Here is a 17,714-nt window from a genome sequence, read left to right as displayed (position 1 = left end):
CATATGAAAGTAGACACAAGTAGTAACAGTATTTGACTGTCCTCCTGTCTTTGACACCATGCATTTAGACTTCCCCGCATATTATGTACACAGTGCCTTAAACTGGCTGTTTATAACTGCCATGCAGAAACAAATGTGAAAAATGCATTTTCTAGTCCATTTTATTTGAGTGAGGAAAGTCATAATTCTGTGGAAATGCTGAGAATTGCCCTGTTTGGACAGTGGCTCTTGCCAATTCATATTTGCAAATATCTTTTCTCCTGTTAGAGGTGAAGTCAGTTCCTGATGGAAAGTTCCCCCCCTCCCTTCTCTCAAGGGTAACAAAAGTTTAAACAAATATAGTAAGAAGACAGCATTAACCTTTGAATTATACATAAAAAGAAAATGCCAGCTGATTGTGTCTGGGAGACACAGATTTATCACATCCTTAATACTGCACAGAAGGCAGGAGTAGAAAAGTGTTATATAGACCCTACCAGCATGTATCAAATCGGAGTGGGAGAGCAGCTATTAAGGAAAATGGAATAATTTAGTCTTCCATGCCCTGCAAGTCCATGGCCTTTCTCCTGTACAGCCAGCCATGGGAATAATAAATTCCAACTGCAGAAAAAGTTCAGGCTGTTGTAATCCAGCCTTTAGTTTTAAAAGTGCTAAAGTGACCTAATCCAAAATAGAAACCCATTCTGAAAGAGTTTTAATTTTAAGGTCAAGCTTACTCGCTGGTAAGAAAAGTGCAAACAAGCATTTACCCTTAGCTTTTGTACTATATTGGATTCTATTAGGAATATATAATCCACAGAGTATTTGTTCTTAAAAGAACTAATACTTCTCAATTTGGTGAATACAAGGGCTTTTTAAAAGCGTATGAAAAGGATTTCTCCTTGCCGATAGAAAAAGAAAAGGAATCAACATTTATTCCTAGTTTCTAGTTTCAGTCCTAGGCAGCCTATTTTTCCTGCTTACTTCAGAAAAGGGCTCACAAATGGTACAGAAGCAGCTCTCACAGGCCTCTGTGGAGGTGGTGATGCTTCCTTCTGATTTACAGATGACTGGCCACGCACCTCTGCACCAAAAGGCGTTCAGCTGTTAGGGCGGCGTACACTGCCTTTGCACTCATTCCCTCTTCCTCTGAGCCAGCAGAACTGGCCTGATCTGTATGCTGCAGGCTGGATCATTCCTAAGGGATGCCTTTCCAGCCTACTAAAAGCACCCCAAAAGTGAGCTGTTCTTCTCTATCTTCTCCTTGCTCTTCCTTCCTGCTATTCAATCCTAAGCCTATTTTACAGATTGAACTGATGGCCCTTCTCCTAGCTGGTATTTTAAAAAATATAGATTCTTATCTTTTAACATTACACCTTCACACTTGGGAAATGTAATCCCCCCCCCCCCCCTTGTTGCCTTCTTTTCCCTCATTCCAGCCCTCATTTCTCCTATCTTTATTTCTAACTCTCCAATTTTTGTTGCTCTTTTCTGGGTTCTCCCCATTTATTACATCTTCCTGAAGAGTGGTACCCTATAATGAATGCAGTATTCCAGTGAAGACCTCTCCACCATCAAGCAGAACAGAGCTTTGTTTGTAGTGATCCTTGTAACACTTCCCAGAGTGAACAAGCCACAATACTAACTCCATTGTTAGTGTGGTCCATGAAAACCTCCAGAGCAGCATCCACTCTCAAGTCTGAATCCACAGCACAAACTTTCCCCAAAGTCACTTTTAGGAGTTTCAGACTCCTCTCTTTATACCGACAAAACAGAAATGAAAGGCAGGGAAGTATATGGGTACATGAACATGCATGCACTATCTACAAAGTCAAGAGAGCCAAGATCTGACTGGAGAGGTATTTTCTGCTCCTTGCTTTTGGTTTATGAACACCATGAAGTGAGAAGTGGAAAGGCAGCTGGGTTATTTAAGGCTGATTAATTTGCTGACTATAGAAACAAACACTAAAATCTGTACACTAAATGCTTTGTACTTGACAAGGGGAATGGAAAGCTGGGCTGTCTACAAGCTGCACCCCAGAACTGGAGTAAGACAACAAAGGGTCACCTGTCTGAATTCAGAAAACACTTTCTACAAGACAAACCTGCAATAAACTAACATTCCTGTAAGCATCTGGCTGCTCTTCAGGCTTCTGCTGTCAAATGCAGCTGCTTGAGTCCAGGTAACTCCTGGGGCTTTAGATTGGACAGCTCACATTCTTATTTACCAATATCTCATTAGAAGAGGAAAATGTGCTGAAAGCAGTGGAGGCAGACCAAGTTTTCTTACTGATCCGTTCAAAGAAAGCTTATAGAATGTAAATACAATTTACTGACAAACTTCTTGTACTAGTTACCGTTTTCTGAGTTGCAGATTCTACTCAGAACGCTATTTTATATTCCCGTTTTGCAGTAGAATGCTGAATGTTAGTGTTTAATACTGTTTATGGGTAATAATGCTCCTCCTAGCATTTTGTATTGGAATAACTCTGTATTCCAACTCGTACTGGAATAACATTTTCAAAATGATGAGAATCAGTAATGCAACCAAAGTCTAGATTTACATTTGAAAAGATTTAGGGAGCAGTGTTTTAGACTGCTTGCGATGCATTGCTAAAGGAGTGGATACAGAGCTTTTCTGTTTGTGACAGTTAATGCTGTGTTGAAACTGTGAGTAAATACATAGCCCAGTTTTCTTTGCATGACTTTTAAAGCTTTTGTCTGTTCCAGTTAACTCCTCTAAAAACCCATGGAAAACCTGTTGCCTTTTACATACCTCGTATGTTGAATTCCTATTTTTCTGGGGCATGGGAAAAGAAAAAAAGGTGAAAATACCTGGACTGAAACACCAACAGAAAGTAGGATCAATCCCTCATTTACCATTTGCTTTAATGAAATACAATCAGCTGAGCCATGAAGATAAGGTATGTGATAGTAGCTGAAAGGAAGGTGTTGATAAGGGCTTGGCAAACCTCATTTCGAAAGCTGATAAAGAGCTGGTTGCTCAAAAGGTGAAGCAATGCTGGTAGAAAGCCCTTCCACATGATGCAAGAAAACAATGAGAGAAAAGCAGAGAAAGAGTAGGAAGGAATGGAAACCTTCCATCTTCCTTTTCACTGGAATGCACTGCTATCATGTATCTTTAGTGCATCCATAGGAACTAAACTTCAGTCACATTTCTAGGGGTGAGAACAAGTTTCCGTATATCCCACCATTTCCATTTTCTCCCCTCTGCCCCCATCCCTAAGAAGCAAGATTTTAATGGTTCAGAGCTTCTAGAAACTGTTCTGCATTAGCTTTTCTTTTTCCTTTATGAGGCCAGTAGCCTATTGTGCCATCAGCTGACTTCCACTTTACCAGCAGGGAATCTCATTTCCACTCTGTCCTATGCATTTTCCAGGCGTCAGTGAACTTAGAGCACGGTGAATATTGTGGGAAATGAATTTACAAATGCTGAAAATGAGAAACACAGAAGATCACAAAGACTGCACCATCTGTGCTGCTGCGTTGTCTTGCACAGAGGGACAACTGCAAATGAAATTCTGTGCAGAATGAAAGCTTGCTAATCCCAAATTGATAGCTTGTTCTTGGCACAACCTTGTTTTCCAAGGAGGCCAGCTTGATCTCTGATTGACCTCATTCTCTTGATCTGGCCTTGGAACAGAGCTTTGACTTTTTAATGATGTGCCAAAATACAGGGCTGTACGCTGCTGGGACTGAACTCGGGACGGGCTGAAAGATGAACGTCCAGAGCTTTATTTTCATCCGAAGCATGAAGTTCTGGGATGACCTTTAGTAACACTCCTGCAAGAAGCTCCACTAGGAAACTGAGTTACCAAACCCCCGCCTTAGCACACTGGACAAACCAAACAGAACTGGAAAAGAGCTGTCAGCTGCAACAAGGAAACTGTCAGCCATATTCAGCCCAATAACTATTGTACTTCTGCACTGCTCTGGCTGATGCTTGCAACAGCAACCTTAGCAGAAAGCCTAAGGTTTCACTGCTAGAAGAACTGTTGCTGCTGCTCTGTATCAGTCAAAGCAATAAACTTAACTGCTCCTTTTGAGCTGTTTGCACCTCTGCAGTTCCTGTTATCCTGCCTGAACTGCATTGCAACGTGTGCCTGTGGCCAGAACACACAAGCTGCAGGCCATAACCATGCTGGATTTGACGGCTGTATTGTTCCATGTGGACTCTGAATCGTGATTTCTATGTGTCTGTCTATGATATCGTACAGTAATTTCCTTGCGAGTTAATACTGAAAGTGGCAGTAGTTCACACCAGTGACACAGTAATTACCTTGTCTGTTACTCAGTCTGAGTAATCTTTTTTCCCCAATAAAAAGGATGTGTCATATCACTGCCTTATTCAATCTATACAGATACTAAGAATTAAACTAATCCAGTCCAGTCTGTACAAAAGCTTGTGCTCTCTGCTGCTTTCACTTTAATGTAACCTTTATGCTACATATTTGGAATTACTGATAAGGCTGTGGTTTCAGATGAATGTTTACCCATATTGCCCCAGATCTACCTTAGTGGTACTGCACTTAGTGAAGGAAAAGTACTTCAGGGACTAGAATTTTATGGAAACCTTTCCTGTACGGGAACTTCTTGTTTTTCCATTTGGAAAAGAAGGTTTATGACTTATTTACTGGTTTTACTTATGTTTCGGTCAAAATAATTTCCACATGACTTCCTGCAACAGTTTTGGCACAGGATGTTTACTGGCATGATGATGATGATTAGGTGAGAGTGAAGCAAAAAGCATAGCGATGCTTTGAAACAACACACCCCTTCAAACAATGTTTGACAGAACAAGTTGTGCCCTTCACCAGGTTTATCAGAGCATCTTTGGTGGTACCACCGAAACACAGAGGTGCACTGGTACATGCATCTGCACAAAAGGTTCATTCTGCTTCATTTAGTTCTGCAGCAGTCAAATAGTGAAAGCTTATTTTTTAACAGTGCTTTTGTAATTCTGCTTTTGGAGATACAATCTGAAAATGTGATTTGTTGTTTTTTTTTTACTTATGTATTAAGACTTAACCCTCTTTGAGGTGAATCTCTTGTTTTCTACAAAGAAACAAGAATTCAGAAATCCTGTTGTCACATTTTTCCCTCAAATCTAATATTAAAATCATAGAAGTTAAGAAGTGTCTGACTTGTTGCTTGGGTAGTTCTATAGAACTGAAAAGAGCTACAGAAATTTACACTGTGTGGCTCCATATACACTTTCAAATTATATTTCTAAGACTTGATAAAAACCAACAGGAAGACTGTATTTTGGATAATTTTAACCTCACTGTTTTTGCCATATTTTTGGGGGGGATGAGGGATTTAAAAAGGCAGGAACACACAGCTTATTTGCTGGAGATATTCTATTACATGATTTGACTCACTCAGAAAATACCCATGATGATCAGACTGGTGTATCTGTTAAAGCTAAATTCCCAAATCTCTGTGTAATGTAATAGCAATCTGTTGTCAGGAGGTTTTGTTCAAATCTGCTCCTGGACTGATGACTTAAAGAGTCAAAGATCAGCTTGGGGCAAATGTTAAGATGAGGCTGTATCTTCATACATCACATTGAGCAATAGGGAGGGGATTTTCAAGAGCAGCTTCCTCTCATTGTAACAGCACAACAGCTCATGGTGACCTCCAGCTCAAGGATATTTTGTGGATCCTTCGCTCACTCTCAAGGCCATCACACCTATATTACACTGCAGTGAATTTTGTTAGTCTGAGAACTGCTTTTAAGACACGTGAAAGAGGAGCTATAAAAAAAGCACATATTTGACCATGCTAGATTGCTGTTCTTTCTTGAACAGCAGGTACGAAAACAACGATGTAGAACTTGCCTATCAGGGAATACTTTAAGGGCACATCCATACTGTGCAAAGAGGAATCACATTAGTGATAACCCAGACCTGACTATATAGAAAAATACCACCTTGGGTCCTAGCAGCAACCACTTTTGCATTAGTCTACTGAAACCAAACCCCCCCAGACTGAGCAATGCCAGGCTGCTGATTCTGCAACCAGAGTAGATTGCCAGATATATTCATGGTCTGGTTCTGAGCCGTCCACAAGACACCCGTATTTCATTGCACATCTTATCAAAAAGAGCTCCTTGATGATTAAAGAAGTACCAATGGTTATGCCAACAAATCTGCCTTAGGAAGATGCCTTTTCTAGTCAAGAAGAACATATCAGTTGTACCAATCTTACCTTTTCTTTTTTGTCTTTCCTGTAAACGATGATGCAGGAGTGATAATATTTTGTTCCTGTAAAGCACCAGCCTTCTGAGAATGTCAACATTCTCCATGAGCAATAATCAATTGGGCCGCGCACACCTATCTATGCTGGGTAATAAAGGTTTTATCTCAAGTTTCAACAAGGGGCAGTCAAACATTCACTGATTTACTCAAGGTCACACAGGAAGCCTGACAGAGCCCAGTCTCAGCTGTCTTTCTTACTATCACCCTACCAGATAAGCATTGAGAACTGCAGAGATACAGCTCTCAGAACAACCAACCTATATAAAAGACCATAAAGTAACAACATCTAGTGAGACAACTGCCAACTATTCATTAAGAGATCAGGAGTAAATCTAGTAAATCTTATTTCTGTAGCGTGTTAGCTGAAGACTAAACTAGACCCAAATCAATTGAATAGTTAAAGGCCACAAAACACCAACACGTTCCACTTTTTTTAGTATAGCTTATAAGAAAACACTGATGGCTTGAGAGAGCTTCTGGAAGGCTGGTGATTAACAGTGATAGAAATATAAGACCTTGCATGGGAGCATAAAAATACATTAGCCTAGCCTGTAAATTTAAAATTGCATGGCTCTGAAAACTGAGAACTTTGAAATCTTTCCTAAGAGATGTGTTAGTGCATGCAGATGAACCAAAGGATTATGCATTGCAAGTCTCCAAACAGCTGCTGACACACGTTAAAGTAATACAGCTTTTTCTTCAGTATTTAATGAAACACTGATCACAGTAAAGACTGAGCTGGGTTGATTTTGTTTTAGTGATTTTGGAGCTGCAATAAGAACAGATGAAACTTAAACAGCAGATAACAGTGCAACCCAGGCTCCTTGGGAGATGGAAGGGCCTGTGTCCTGGGAATCTGACTTTTCATGCAGTGCTGCCTTGCCTTGTAAGTGCAAGAACCATGCACTTACAGGGCTTATCGCTACTGGGTGTGTTGCATGTTATTCTGTCACTGATGCGGAGGGTTACTGTTTTTCAAGCCCCTCTTACCTTGACTGCATAATTGTTGAGAGGATCTTTTGCGTAAGAAGCTGGGTAGTAAACTGCATCGCCTGCCTCACAGCACGGCTTGTCGCTGGTCAGCCGGAAATCCGACCAGCTGTCCACGCCGAAGCGCAGCTGGTCCTTCTGTCCGGCCATGAACAAGTCTTCACATTTAAGTGCCAGCTTCTTCAGTGAATCAGCGTGAAGGCTCCGGATCTTACCGACCACCTCCTCCCGGTTTTCAATTCCTCGATAAAGTGCTTGTCTCTGCGGCTTCTGGACTCCTTTGCCCTGCTTCGTGTGCGAGATGCGCCTCCCTGTCAGAGACTCCATGCTGTTGGAACACCGGTCCTTAATACTGATAGTGGTTAGGCTGGAAACACTGTTAGTTGCTGAGGTGGTCGCTCTTAGCTTTTCTGTAGGCCTGTCCAAGGAATCTCCTGACTCGTTGTCCAGTATCTTGAGCTCCAGGCTGACAGAAGAGCAGGCGCTGCTTGCTTCCCAGTTGGTGTCGATATCGTAGGTGGGATTGGCCACAATGCACAGGTTGTTCTCCAGAGCCTGTTTCTGGAGATCTCTGGGAGTGGGCTCTGTGTTCGCTCTCAAAATGGTTTTCTTTGGCAGTGGAGGTGGCGTTGGCTGTAAGATGTTCATTGTCTCCTGGTCTACTAGTCCTCCAAAGGCAATGGCATCATCCAAAGCTCCCTTCGGCTGCCTCGGCTGTTTCGGAGGTATCATGGCTGCTCTGGACTGTCCTGTGTAATAAGAAGATAACAGTAATAGAAGATTAAAGCACTGTGCATCTGCTGCTTGTATTTGTGCTCTACAAAGAATTTTAGGGCAAAAAAATTAAAATGTGCTAGATACCCCCAATATTTGAAGAAAACCTAAATCTATGCCTGAAAAGATGAACTCATGAGAGATCAAAATGACCAAATCACATATATATATTGTCATATGCACTCAGTTTCTAATTTGACCATGGCCTATATATTCAAATTAGCTTCAGTGCCAGCAATGCTGGCATTTTACATCCCACAGGATTAATGACAAAAAGTGTGAGCAAAACCCAAACATCCATTTTGGCACTAGGGCAAAATTCCAGTGTCAATAATTACAGCCAGCCCCCTGTAATTCCTTCTCCAGTCAATCAAGTGTAATATTCCTCCTTACTTCCTATTCGAATGTGCTATATAGGGGTGGATGCTGCTGAGTGGCTCTGTGTACTCTTTCTTTGAGATTCCAAACGGCAGGTCCAGACACAAAAGCATGGGATTTGCACTGACAGACTGGTTTCAAACATTTGCATGCTTCTAGGGAAGATAAACTTCCAGTCATGTGTTTTGGATGGCTTCTAGAAAGGACGATTATGCTTTATAACTGCCAGAGTCCTTGGAAATGAAGAAAAAATAAATTACTATAATATAATAGCGAATAAAAGCCACTAAACAGACAACACAAATGACCAACTGGCTGCTTTGGGACAATTAAGCACTTGTTATTCATATAAAAATGAGATTTTTCCACTCTTAATAATCAACCACTGCTTTCAGAGAAATTGTTCTCTAAGTTTTCTGCTGCTCCTGTGAGGTTCATTGACTACTGTGGTAAAGTAGGAAGCCAATTCTTACAGTTGCAACACAGCAGCCGTGAAATGGGTGCTCTGTATAACTGCAGCTGAGCATCTTCCTAACACAGGAGCAGCAAGTAGAAAGACACTGTGGCTATGCGACTCTATAATATCTGCTGCATCATAAAATCATTTAGGCTGGAGATGACCTTTAAGATCACGGAGTCCAACCATTAACCCAGCAATGCCAAGTCCACCAAGTCTTCGTAAAGAAAGGACTGAACTGGAATGCTGAACCCAACTGGGGGGAATCTCAGATTCAGATTGGCATTACATCACTTTGGTCCATAATAGATAATAAATGACTTTGCTGTCCATGAAAAGGAAACTCAACAGCTTCCTTTCCGCTGGAAGATAGGTTGTTACAGCTTTCATGAATACTATACAATTTAAGATCCTCTTGGCCAGGATGCACAAAACCCTGGAACACTGGGTTAGAACGCTGAAAAGGACTTCCTAGATTCAGAAGATCAGGGAGGGCTGTGTTGTTATATGTATCCACAAACAGAATAGCATTGACTCTTGAACTCTTAACATTCAATGTCTTTTCAATCATTCTAGAAAAGATGGCATCACAAATGGAAGCTGTATCTCTATGTTTTGTTTAAGCTCAAGAAACCCTCCGAAGAGCCTCATGGATTTTGTGATATGCATGGATATTGTGATAAACCTGCACATGACAGGGGGGTTGGAATGAGATTTTCTTTAAGGTCCCCTCCAAGCCATTCTAAAGTGGCTTAAAAAAAATTCAGCAGTCCAGGGACCCTCTACTGCTCCTTTCTGATCTTGCTATTGCAGTGAACATGTTCTAAGAGCAGCTCCTCCTGTCACCGTTTGAGATGCTGCAGCATGTACCACTTGGGCCAGCTGAGCAGTGCAGGAACTCCTATCACAAGGTTACTTTCTACAGAGTGGCACGATTCGGAGTCAAAAGCAGAATTGATGTCTCTGTGCCAAACACACACTGCCAGATGCTACAGGCTTTTGCTTAATCCTGAGACAAGTTCACTCACACTTCAACTTTCTTGCTCATCCAAACATGTGTTGTCTTCCACAATTGCTCACTCTTACAAAATCTGTGACCTATGTACTTGTACCCCTTGCAATACTCTGTGTTAAAGATCCCGTGCCCATTTGCTCATTCTTACCCTCTTCCCCACTATGCTAAAATAGCCTAACTGCTGCTTATTTCAGGAGGCAGTTTCCCAATACATATTGCTTCTGTGACTTGCTCATCCAAGGACTGCACAGATGCTAGAGGGAAACAGCAAGATGCACATCTCAAGCAAAAGCAGCACAAGCTCTCTCCAAGAAAGGTAAGATTTACAGCAGTGTTTCTTCTTGATTCCCTTATTTTCCATCTGCTTTAATGGCTCTGTCCTCCAAAAGCCTTTCATACAGCAAGGGGTGTTGCGAGTGCACCCACTGACTTTTGCGTAGCTGTTGGAACTGTGACATCAAAATTGAAGGTGGTTTTCATAACCAGAAGTTGTCTTTGCAGATGTCTGGTGGGGGTGGCAGGATCCAGAGAACTGCATGTGCAAGCCATTATGTACTTACTTTTCCAAGTATTTTCAGCTGAGGAAAATGAGTGTGTAAAACATGTCATGTTACAGTATCATTTCTCCCCACAAGAACTAGTTTTCCATATTGTAATCTAGACAACTGTACTATGTGTTTGAAAAGCTCACGTGAACTGTTTTTATGCTGAGTTCTTAATGCTGTACATTTCTTTCATGCCCAATGGCCTATTCTTTCCAGCTCAGCTTTCCCCAAGCATGGCGTGATGCTGCATGTTCTGCATTTGAAATTCATTGTCTAGCAAAAAGAAATGGTTGTCTTAAATTTTGTCCCTGCCAAAGGCACAAGAATGTTCTTTTGCATGCAGTTCCTGGCAGACCATTTGCTTCTCTTACTTGCTTGTCATCTCCTTCTCCCATTGCAGTGCTGAAACCCCATCATTTCCATACCTACTGCACAGATGCTCCAACATTACAAGGTTCAGCCCGAGGTACCCTTGGAAGGCAAATGAAAAGGTGGAACAGGCACAATATTAGGCTACCACTTAAAGTTATTTAAAGTGGCTTCCAGACTGCTCAAAGACAGAAAAAAAAAATGAACTCTTTGTAGACAGCATCTTTCTAGAGAGCTTTAAGTAATTCTGCAGTTCAGGAACATCTATTACAGGCTCTCTATACTGTTTAGATACTGAAGTCTCCAGGTATCATGCAGAGCTCTGAAACTCCAAATCAGTCCTAAAGCACTTAGATTTTATTTTTGGGGATGACTGGTCTATCATCAGACTTTGCATTGCAACTTGTGTTAGCGCATGAACCTAGTCAATCTGACACACTGGGCTCAGGTTTCATTCACATTTATATTCCATGAGCATGTGTTTCTTAGAGTAATGGCATAATTATTATTTAGACTTTTTGACAGTCCGTCCATGGTTTTTGCTTAGACCAGATCAGCTGTACACATTGTCAGGAAGAGTCAGAACTGTGAAGTAAAATGCTTCTTTAACTGGGAAGACAACTAATGGTGAATCAGGCAAGCCAAGGGGGTGACACACTGCATGCTTCCAGCCTGCCTTGATCAGAACTATTCCTGAGACATATATTGCTCTACAAAACATGATAGGCCAATACACCAATGACAGCAGGCTGCTGCTGTACTTTCTCCAAACTCATTTTACTCTTGACATGGTAATATATCCTACATTCCCCTTGATTCCTGAAAGTGGTTTTCTGATTATATGCCATTACCATCTCTCATCCAAGGATAACATCCCTTGTGGGAAGATGTGACTTAGAGCTGAAAACAATACTCTAGCATTCACAGTAGTCACTAAATGACTGCCATGATTACTAACTCTGTTCTCAATTTTAGTGATCATTATAGTACTACTTAATCCCTAATCCCCCAGTGCAAGGATTTAGAGGATGAACGAGACCCAGAGGGCTAAAATGACCAAAATAACTCTCACCTCTGCCAGTCTCAAACTTAACACATCACTTTGACAAAACCTCTTCATTTTACATTGCCAAGGACAACAAAAAATGTAATAATAATGCATGTACAACATGGATAACCAATATCCCAAGGCCACACGTATGAAAACCCCAACTGAACTAAAATCAAAACTGTGGACTCTACAGTAGAGAAGAGTGAGAAAGAGGAATTTCAGGTGGCTCTTAGGTGTCTGCAGGAAACCCACTGCAAGACAGGGCTGTGCTGATCACACAGCTGGATCTCGGAGCCATCCAGTGGCATTTGCTTTGGCAGCCTCTGCTGACCTGTTCCTCCTCACAGCCAGGAATGGAGTCAGATGTGCCTCTAGTTCTCATGTCAGTACATCCCCATTTCACCTTACAAAGTCCAGTTGTGAAAAGCTGATTAAAGTATTCACTAAGTAAAATCCACAGGTTGGCCACCTCCACTTTAGAAATTCCCCCTCTCTACCCTTGTCCTAGTACTTCCCCCTCTTCCCCTTGTACTTGGATATTCATCCTTTGCAATCTGCATTTTTATTGTAATACAGAGCCTGGAAAAGATTTCTCTGTATAAGCAGCAGATCAGTTAGCCTGATCCTTAACCCCCTGACTGATAGAAATAACCAAACCATGACAAAACCCACAAATGCGTGAAGTACCTTCCAACCACTGCAAAAGCTCCCAACATCCTTCGCAGCCCCAATTGCAAGAAATGCATGTTTATCACTTCTAAGGATGATAATATATGTAACAGAAAGGAGAGATATCACTTGTTAAGTAACATTCAGGATGCACCTCCAGTTTCCTACCAATAATCTGAGGCTCTGCACAGAACTACAGTGAGACAGACTGCAAGCACGAGATAAATACAAACTTCAGATGCAACACTTGTCTGCCTTGGTGACTTGTCAGGTCTTGCTGCCTGCCCTCCATTACACCATGTTAAAGATATTACCTGGACTAATTACATAGCATACAAAATGCCTCAGACTGATACTGTAATCACTGTCTGTCACTGAACTGTCAGTTTTAGTCAGCAATGATTTCACTACCTTATTTATAGCCTGACTAAAGCACACTGCTCTTGTCTAACTTACTGACTGAGGCAATACTCCATGGCAGATGCTGTCGGTTGGGATTTTTTCCAGTGTCAACAACCATAAAACCTAGAAACTTAGCCTTTAGGTGTAAGGAGAAAAATGGCTGATAATAAAATAATCTATTTTTTTGTAAATGACAGAAATACTACCCCGAGTATACTGAGAATCTATACTGCATCTACTTACAGCGATGCAAGTTCAATCAAGTTATTTCCTTAATAAATTCAAACAAAGAGAAAAAAGTAAAGGTTAATAAAGGAATGGATTTTCCTTCTCTTGTCTTCCTTACCATAAACTACAGGGCTTGCCCGAATTAAGTTCTGTTAGAATAAGGGCACACCATACAAAAGAAACAGCCACGCCTGACCTTGCACATCTGAACGTTTGTTTCTGCATCTAGAATCCACTGGAGTTTTAAATGCGTTGGCTGTTGATACCAAAGGTAAACCTCTCCACAGTTCTGCTCACCACATGAGCATCCATCCGCACTATGATCAAGCCAGACCCTGTTTCTTTGATAAGCTAAACAGATCCAGCTTCTTCAGTTAGTCCCTATAAAGGGCCTGCCACAATACTAGGCATTTGCAAAACTGTTCTTTAGAGCCTGTACAGTGTTTTTTTAACCATTCTTCTTAAACTCCTCTTGTTTACACACCCAGAACACACTGGGCTCTTTTATCTCTCATCATAGTGGGACCTCAGGTTTCCTGAAAGCCCCAGCTCTTTTACCCCGTATCTGAGAAGAATCCTCCATCTTGGTAACGCCTGCTTGCATTTTACATTTTCTTTTTTAACTCCTAGATGTCTGATGTTACAGGTTTGCTGAAATAGCAAATACAGCCCAGATTTTACACGTGAGCTGGTCCCAGATTCTGCATCTGCGGTTTCTTTCCTGACAGATAACTGCAGGCACACTTGCAGGTTTTGCAGGCAGGACTGTAAACTGCTGATGGGATAACTCCTGTGGGAGCAGGAGAAGGCCAAAGCCAGCTACATGTGAGGGAAATACCCAATATAAACTACTACCTGACTGCAGATGAAAGTTTACCAAAGCTTGCCGTAATTTCTGTTCATAAAATTCCATGTGATGTGTCACAACTGCAGGTTAGACATTTATCAAGGTAACGACACAGTATTATCTGCTTTTCAATAAAACCCCCATAGAATATGTATTACATCAGTATTTTAAAAGTGAATATTGTGCATTATATGCTGCAAATTCAAATGGTCACAATATATTTTCCAAACTACAGGCTGTAGTATGTAGCTATAAAGAAGGTAACTGTGGAAGCAATTGCAGTTGAAGCAAGAGTCAAATGTGATGTAAATTCTTGTCTCACCCTTTCTTTCAGTTACGTAGATCGGTATTTGTCAATTTTACAAAATCTATGATTTTGCTGCTTGGTGATGTAAGATGTGCAAACAAGTAGGAATTATTCTCTATTCCTACCTAGTAATCTCCTGATAGCTATCTGCATTAGTGAGGCTGCTTGAATAAACCAGAGAAGGGCTTGAACAGCAGCCAGAGAACTCAGTGCCATTTAGGGTAGCAATGCTTTTAACAAGGAGCAAGCTTGCCAAGCCAGACCAAGCCAAGCCTCGAAGTTACTTTAACTCTTTCAAACCTAAAACTTACTTTGGTGACACCAAATCTGAAAAGTCAGCCAAGGATGAGGAGATTTTGAATAGAATGCTGAGGGTCACGTTTTATACAGTTCTACACAGAAAAAACACTGCCCAAAACGAGGACTGATGGAAGCGATTTGGGTGAAGCATTTAGGTTGGAAGGGACTTCTTGAGCTGGTCAGGTCCAACCTTCTCTGCTCAGTCGGAGTCACAGCTGGAGCAGGGTGTCCAGGCCCATGTCCAGTTGGGTTTTGAGTCTCTCCACAGGAGACTCTACAACTTCCCTGGGCAACCTGATCCAGTGTTTGATGGTGTTTTATTGCCTTTCCCATGAGTTGGCTACTCCCAGCTTGTGAGATGCCGTGGGGAGGACAGAACGGAAGCACGTCTAATTCTGTGCAGTGAAGAGGCTGCCATCAGGTGTGACCTCTTGCTAAAACTGAGCTAAATTGAGTACAGATTTGAACAGAAGATTCACACTAGCATCACTCTGGTTATGAAATACAAGTCATTCCTGGGCTGTGTGAGCACTCTGGCTAAAAACCAGCAATCTCACCACGAGGAATAAGCGATATTTCATACATTAAATGATATCTTAGCTTGACCCTTTTACATGTCAGTCTGGTTAAGGACATGGGCTAACCATGCTGTAAATAGTTCTGATGTGGCTAGATTCACTGACTGGATTCTGTTGTAACATAGCTATGTCCTACATTCAGAAAATATACAGATACACATATATATATACACATCATATATATACGAAAACAATTCATTGGATCTTTCAATAATTCAGCATACAAATATAAGTATTAGTTTTCTTCCCTGAAGTTACAATCTCTTGGTAGAGGTTAACAGCACTCTTGGGCAGGATATTTTTCCTCTTTATGCTTTATAAACAACACCTAATGAATGTTTTAGTAGCAGAACACATTAATAAGTTGGCCACTAATTCACATTTCAGGAAAAAAAAAATGCAGCAATATCACTAAATGTCTAAGGAATGTATGCACCTGAGGCTTTGAAATGTAGTCCTTGATCCCTCAAACCTGTGTGGATGTGCCAAGCCCCCTGTTTGTGTGAGCCAGCTCAGTGCCGTCAGGTTACTCTTGTCCAAATGCTTAATAAGTTGTCCAGATGCTTAATACATAATACAGGGTTGAAGTATTACAGAAACACCTGTATTCAGGTGTTCTCGAACATAATAAATGAGAGATTTTTGTTCTTTTAGAAAATAAGGCTGTAAGTATTCCTGAATTCACAGTACTTCAAATCAAAATGCTTTACAAAATGAGGCTGATAATATTGATAGTGTATCTCAGGGGATGCTAATTTGTCTTGCTCACTTATTTCCCAGAGAAGCCCTGCATAGGTGTATCTTCTTAATACATGTCAGGAGTTCAGCAGTAGCTGCACAGACCATGCAGTACCTTCGGGACATTCATACCTTCAACTTTTCTGAAGGAGCAACAGTAAACTCTCAGACTGGGATGAGAAATGTTTTAGTAAACAGAAGATGGCTACAAACATTTTAGAAGTCATTGATGCTCTAAAATAAAGCATCCTAAAAGCCTCCCTGCTCCGTGCGTTAAACTCCTTTGGTAAAAGCTCCTCCAAACAGATCAAACAGTGTGTCTTTTAAAAGTATGCGAGATGCTTATCATGGAGAGCAATTAAAAGGTAGTTTTAAAATCACAGGAAAGAAAACTCTTTGAGTGGCCGAATCTTCATTTTCTTGGTTGTGTATCCCAGAATGAGACAACAAAACTGTTTCCTATTAACATTTAAACTAAGATTTAAATTTATTATGAATTTATGTTATTTTAAATATTTAAATTCATACTTAAAAGGTTGTCTTGAAAACCTAACCTTATGGAAGTGTATCGAGCTGTTCCAAAGGTTCTCCATGCCCTAGAAAGGTGTGTAAGACCTGAGAGAACTTAAATCTTCCCCTCTGAGAACACACTTACCTAAATTGCTGTACGTAGCACTGCAAGCATTTAAGTCAGGAGAACTTGAAGTTTCTTCCTTTTCTTCCTCCGCCTGTGGGCCACGGATCGATGATACTGGTATGACCGAGGCACTGCCACCATTGTCCTGCTTCACAAACACAGCTCTGGGAACACGAGGGGACAAATCCTCCAGTGTCGTATCATCGGGCACTTGACTGAAACGAAACGAGACAAAATCACCTGGAGACCAAAGCTTGGTGCTAGATCCTACTGGCAGAATACCAGATGAGGCATTAAACGTCTTCAGGAAAGGGAACGAACTGGTAAAGTAGGAAAGCTGTTCTCACCCTTCCTTTTAAAAAACAACTTTCTGTAATATTTATTTTCCTTAATAAGAAGGAACAACTTTTGACTGAAATAGTAACAGGAAGAAAGGTTCACACCTTTCATACAAAAGGGGCAATAAAATGTTTTACAGTCGACTACAATCAAGATACGTGCGCCTGTATATACAGGCATAATTCTGCATAAAACATGTAGGACTCATAGGACAACAGCTGAATTTAAGGTGCTTTTCACCAATCAGTGGTTTTGCTTTAATCGAGGAGACCAAGGTATAGCAAGGGGGCTGTGAAATCTTAATCAGTGCATACAACTGTAATGATACATTTTCGTGTACTGGTAGGAACTGGGGAATTGACACTCTGGGAAACAGACCAGTAGCTTATCTAAGCCAGTAATGTATTTCCCATGTAAAATTCTCCAGGATTAAAATCCATCCACATTAGACCAATTGCAAAAGGCCATCAAGACTTTCCTCTGTGCTCTCTTAGCCATGAGGTTTCAATCAAATTGTGATGACTTGCAAACTTAAAAGGTGTGGAAATCAGGGATTCAATCAGTTGCCATGGATATATTTATTGCAGTATCATTTTTAAATTATGCATTATAGAATTTTGATAACTATCCAGGTTTATTAAAAAACCCCAATCCTACAGAAAACAGCAGCAATTATCAATAATATGCCACAAAAACATGTTGGAGCAAAAACATTTCTGTGCCTTTATGCTCTCTCTCACAGAAACAAGTACTCACTATAGGCCAAACCTCAATGTCCTGGTCACTAATCAAATAGAAGCAAGATTTTTAAGTGCTCGTGACTTCCACAA

General features: G+C 41.0%; 1 protein-coding gene across 4 annotated transcripts in view; it reads right to left on the bottom strand.

The window, feature by feature from the left end:
* The window catches only part of PEAK1 (pseudopodium enriched atypical kinase 1), a 110,222-nt gene that overhangs the window by 5,267 nt on the left and 87,241 nt on the right, over positions 1 to 17,714 (bottom strand). For all 4 annotated transcript variants that reach the window (XM_057424160.1, XM_057424161.1, XM_057424163.1 and 1 more), the window contains 2 exons: positions 16,564 to 16,760; positions 7,251 to 7,999 (listed from right to left, as the gene is read on the bottom strand). In XM_057424160.1, the coding sequence (XP_057280143.1) occupies positions 7,251 to 7,999; positions 16,564 to 16,760 (946 nt within the window). The remainder of the gene's footprint in view (positions 1 to 7,250; positions 8,000 to 16,563; positions 16,761 to 17,714) is intronic.

This window comes from Pezoporus wallicus, unplaced genomic scaffold, assembly GCF_028554395.1.
Source record: "Pezoporus wallicus isolate ANWC-B61680 ecotype Strahan unplaced genomic scaffold, APGP_CSIRO_Pwel_v1 contig_9449, whole genome shotgun sequence".
Classification (NCBI taxonomy): Eukaryota; Metazoa; Chordata; class Aves; order Psittaciformes; family Psittacidae; genus Pezoporus; species Pezoporus wallicus.
This window is presented reverse-complemented; position numbering and strand designations above follow the sequence as displayed.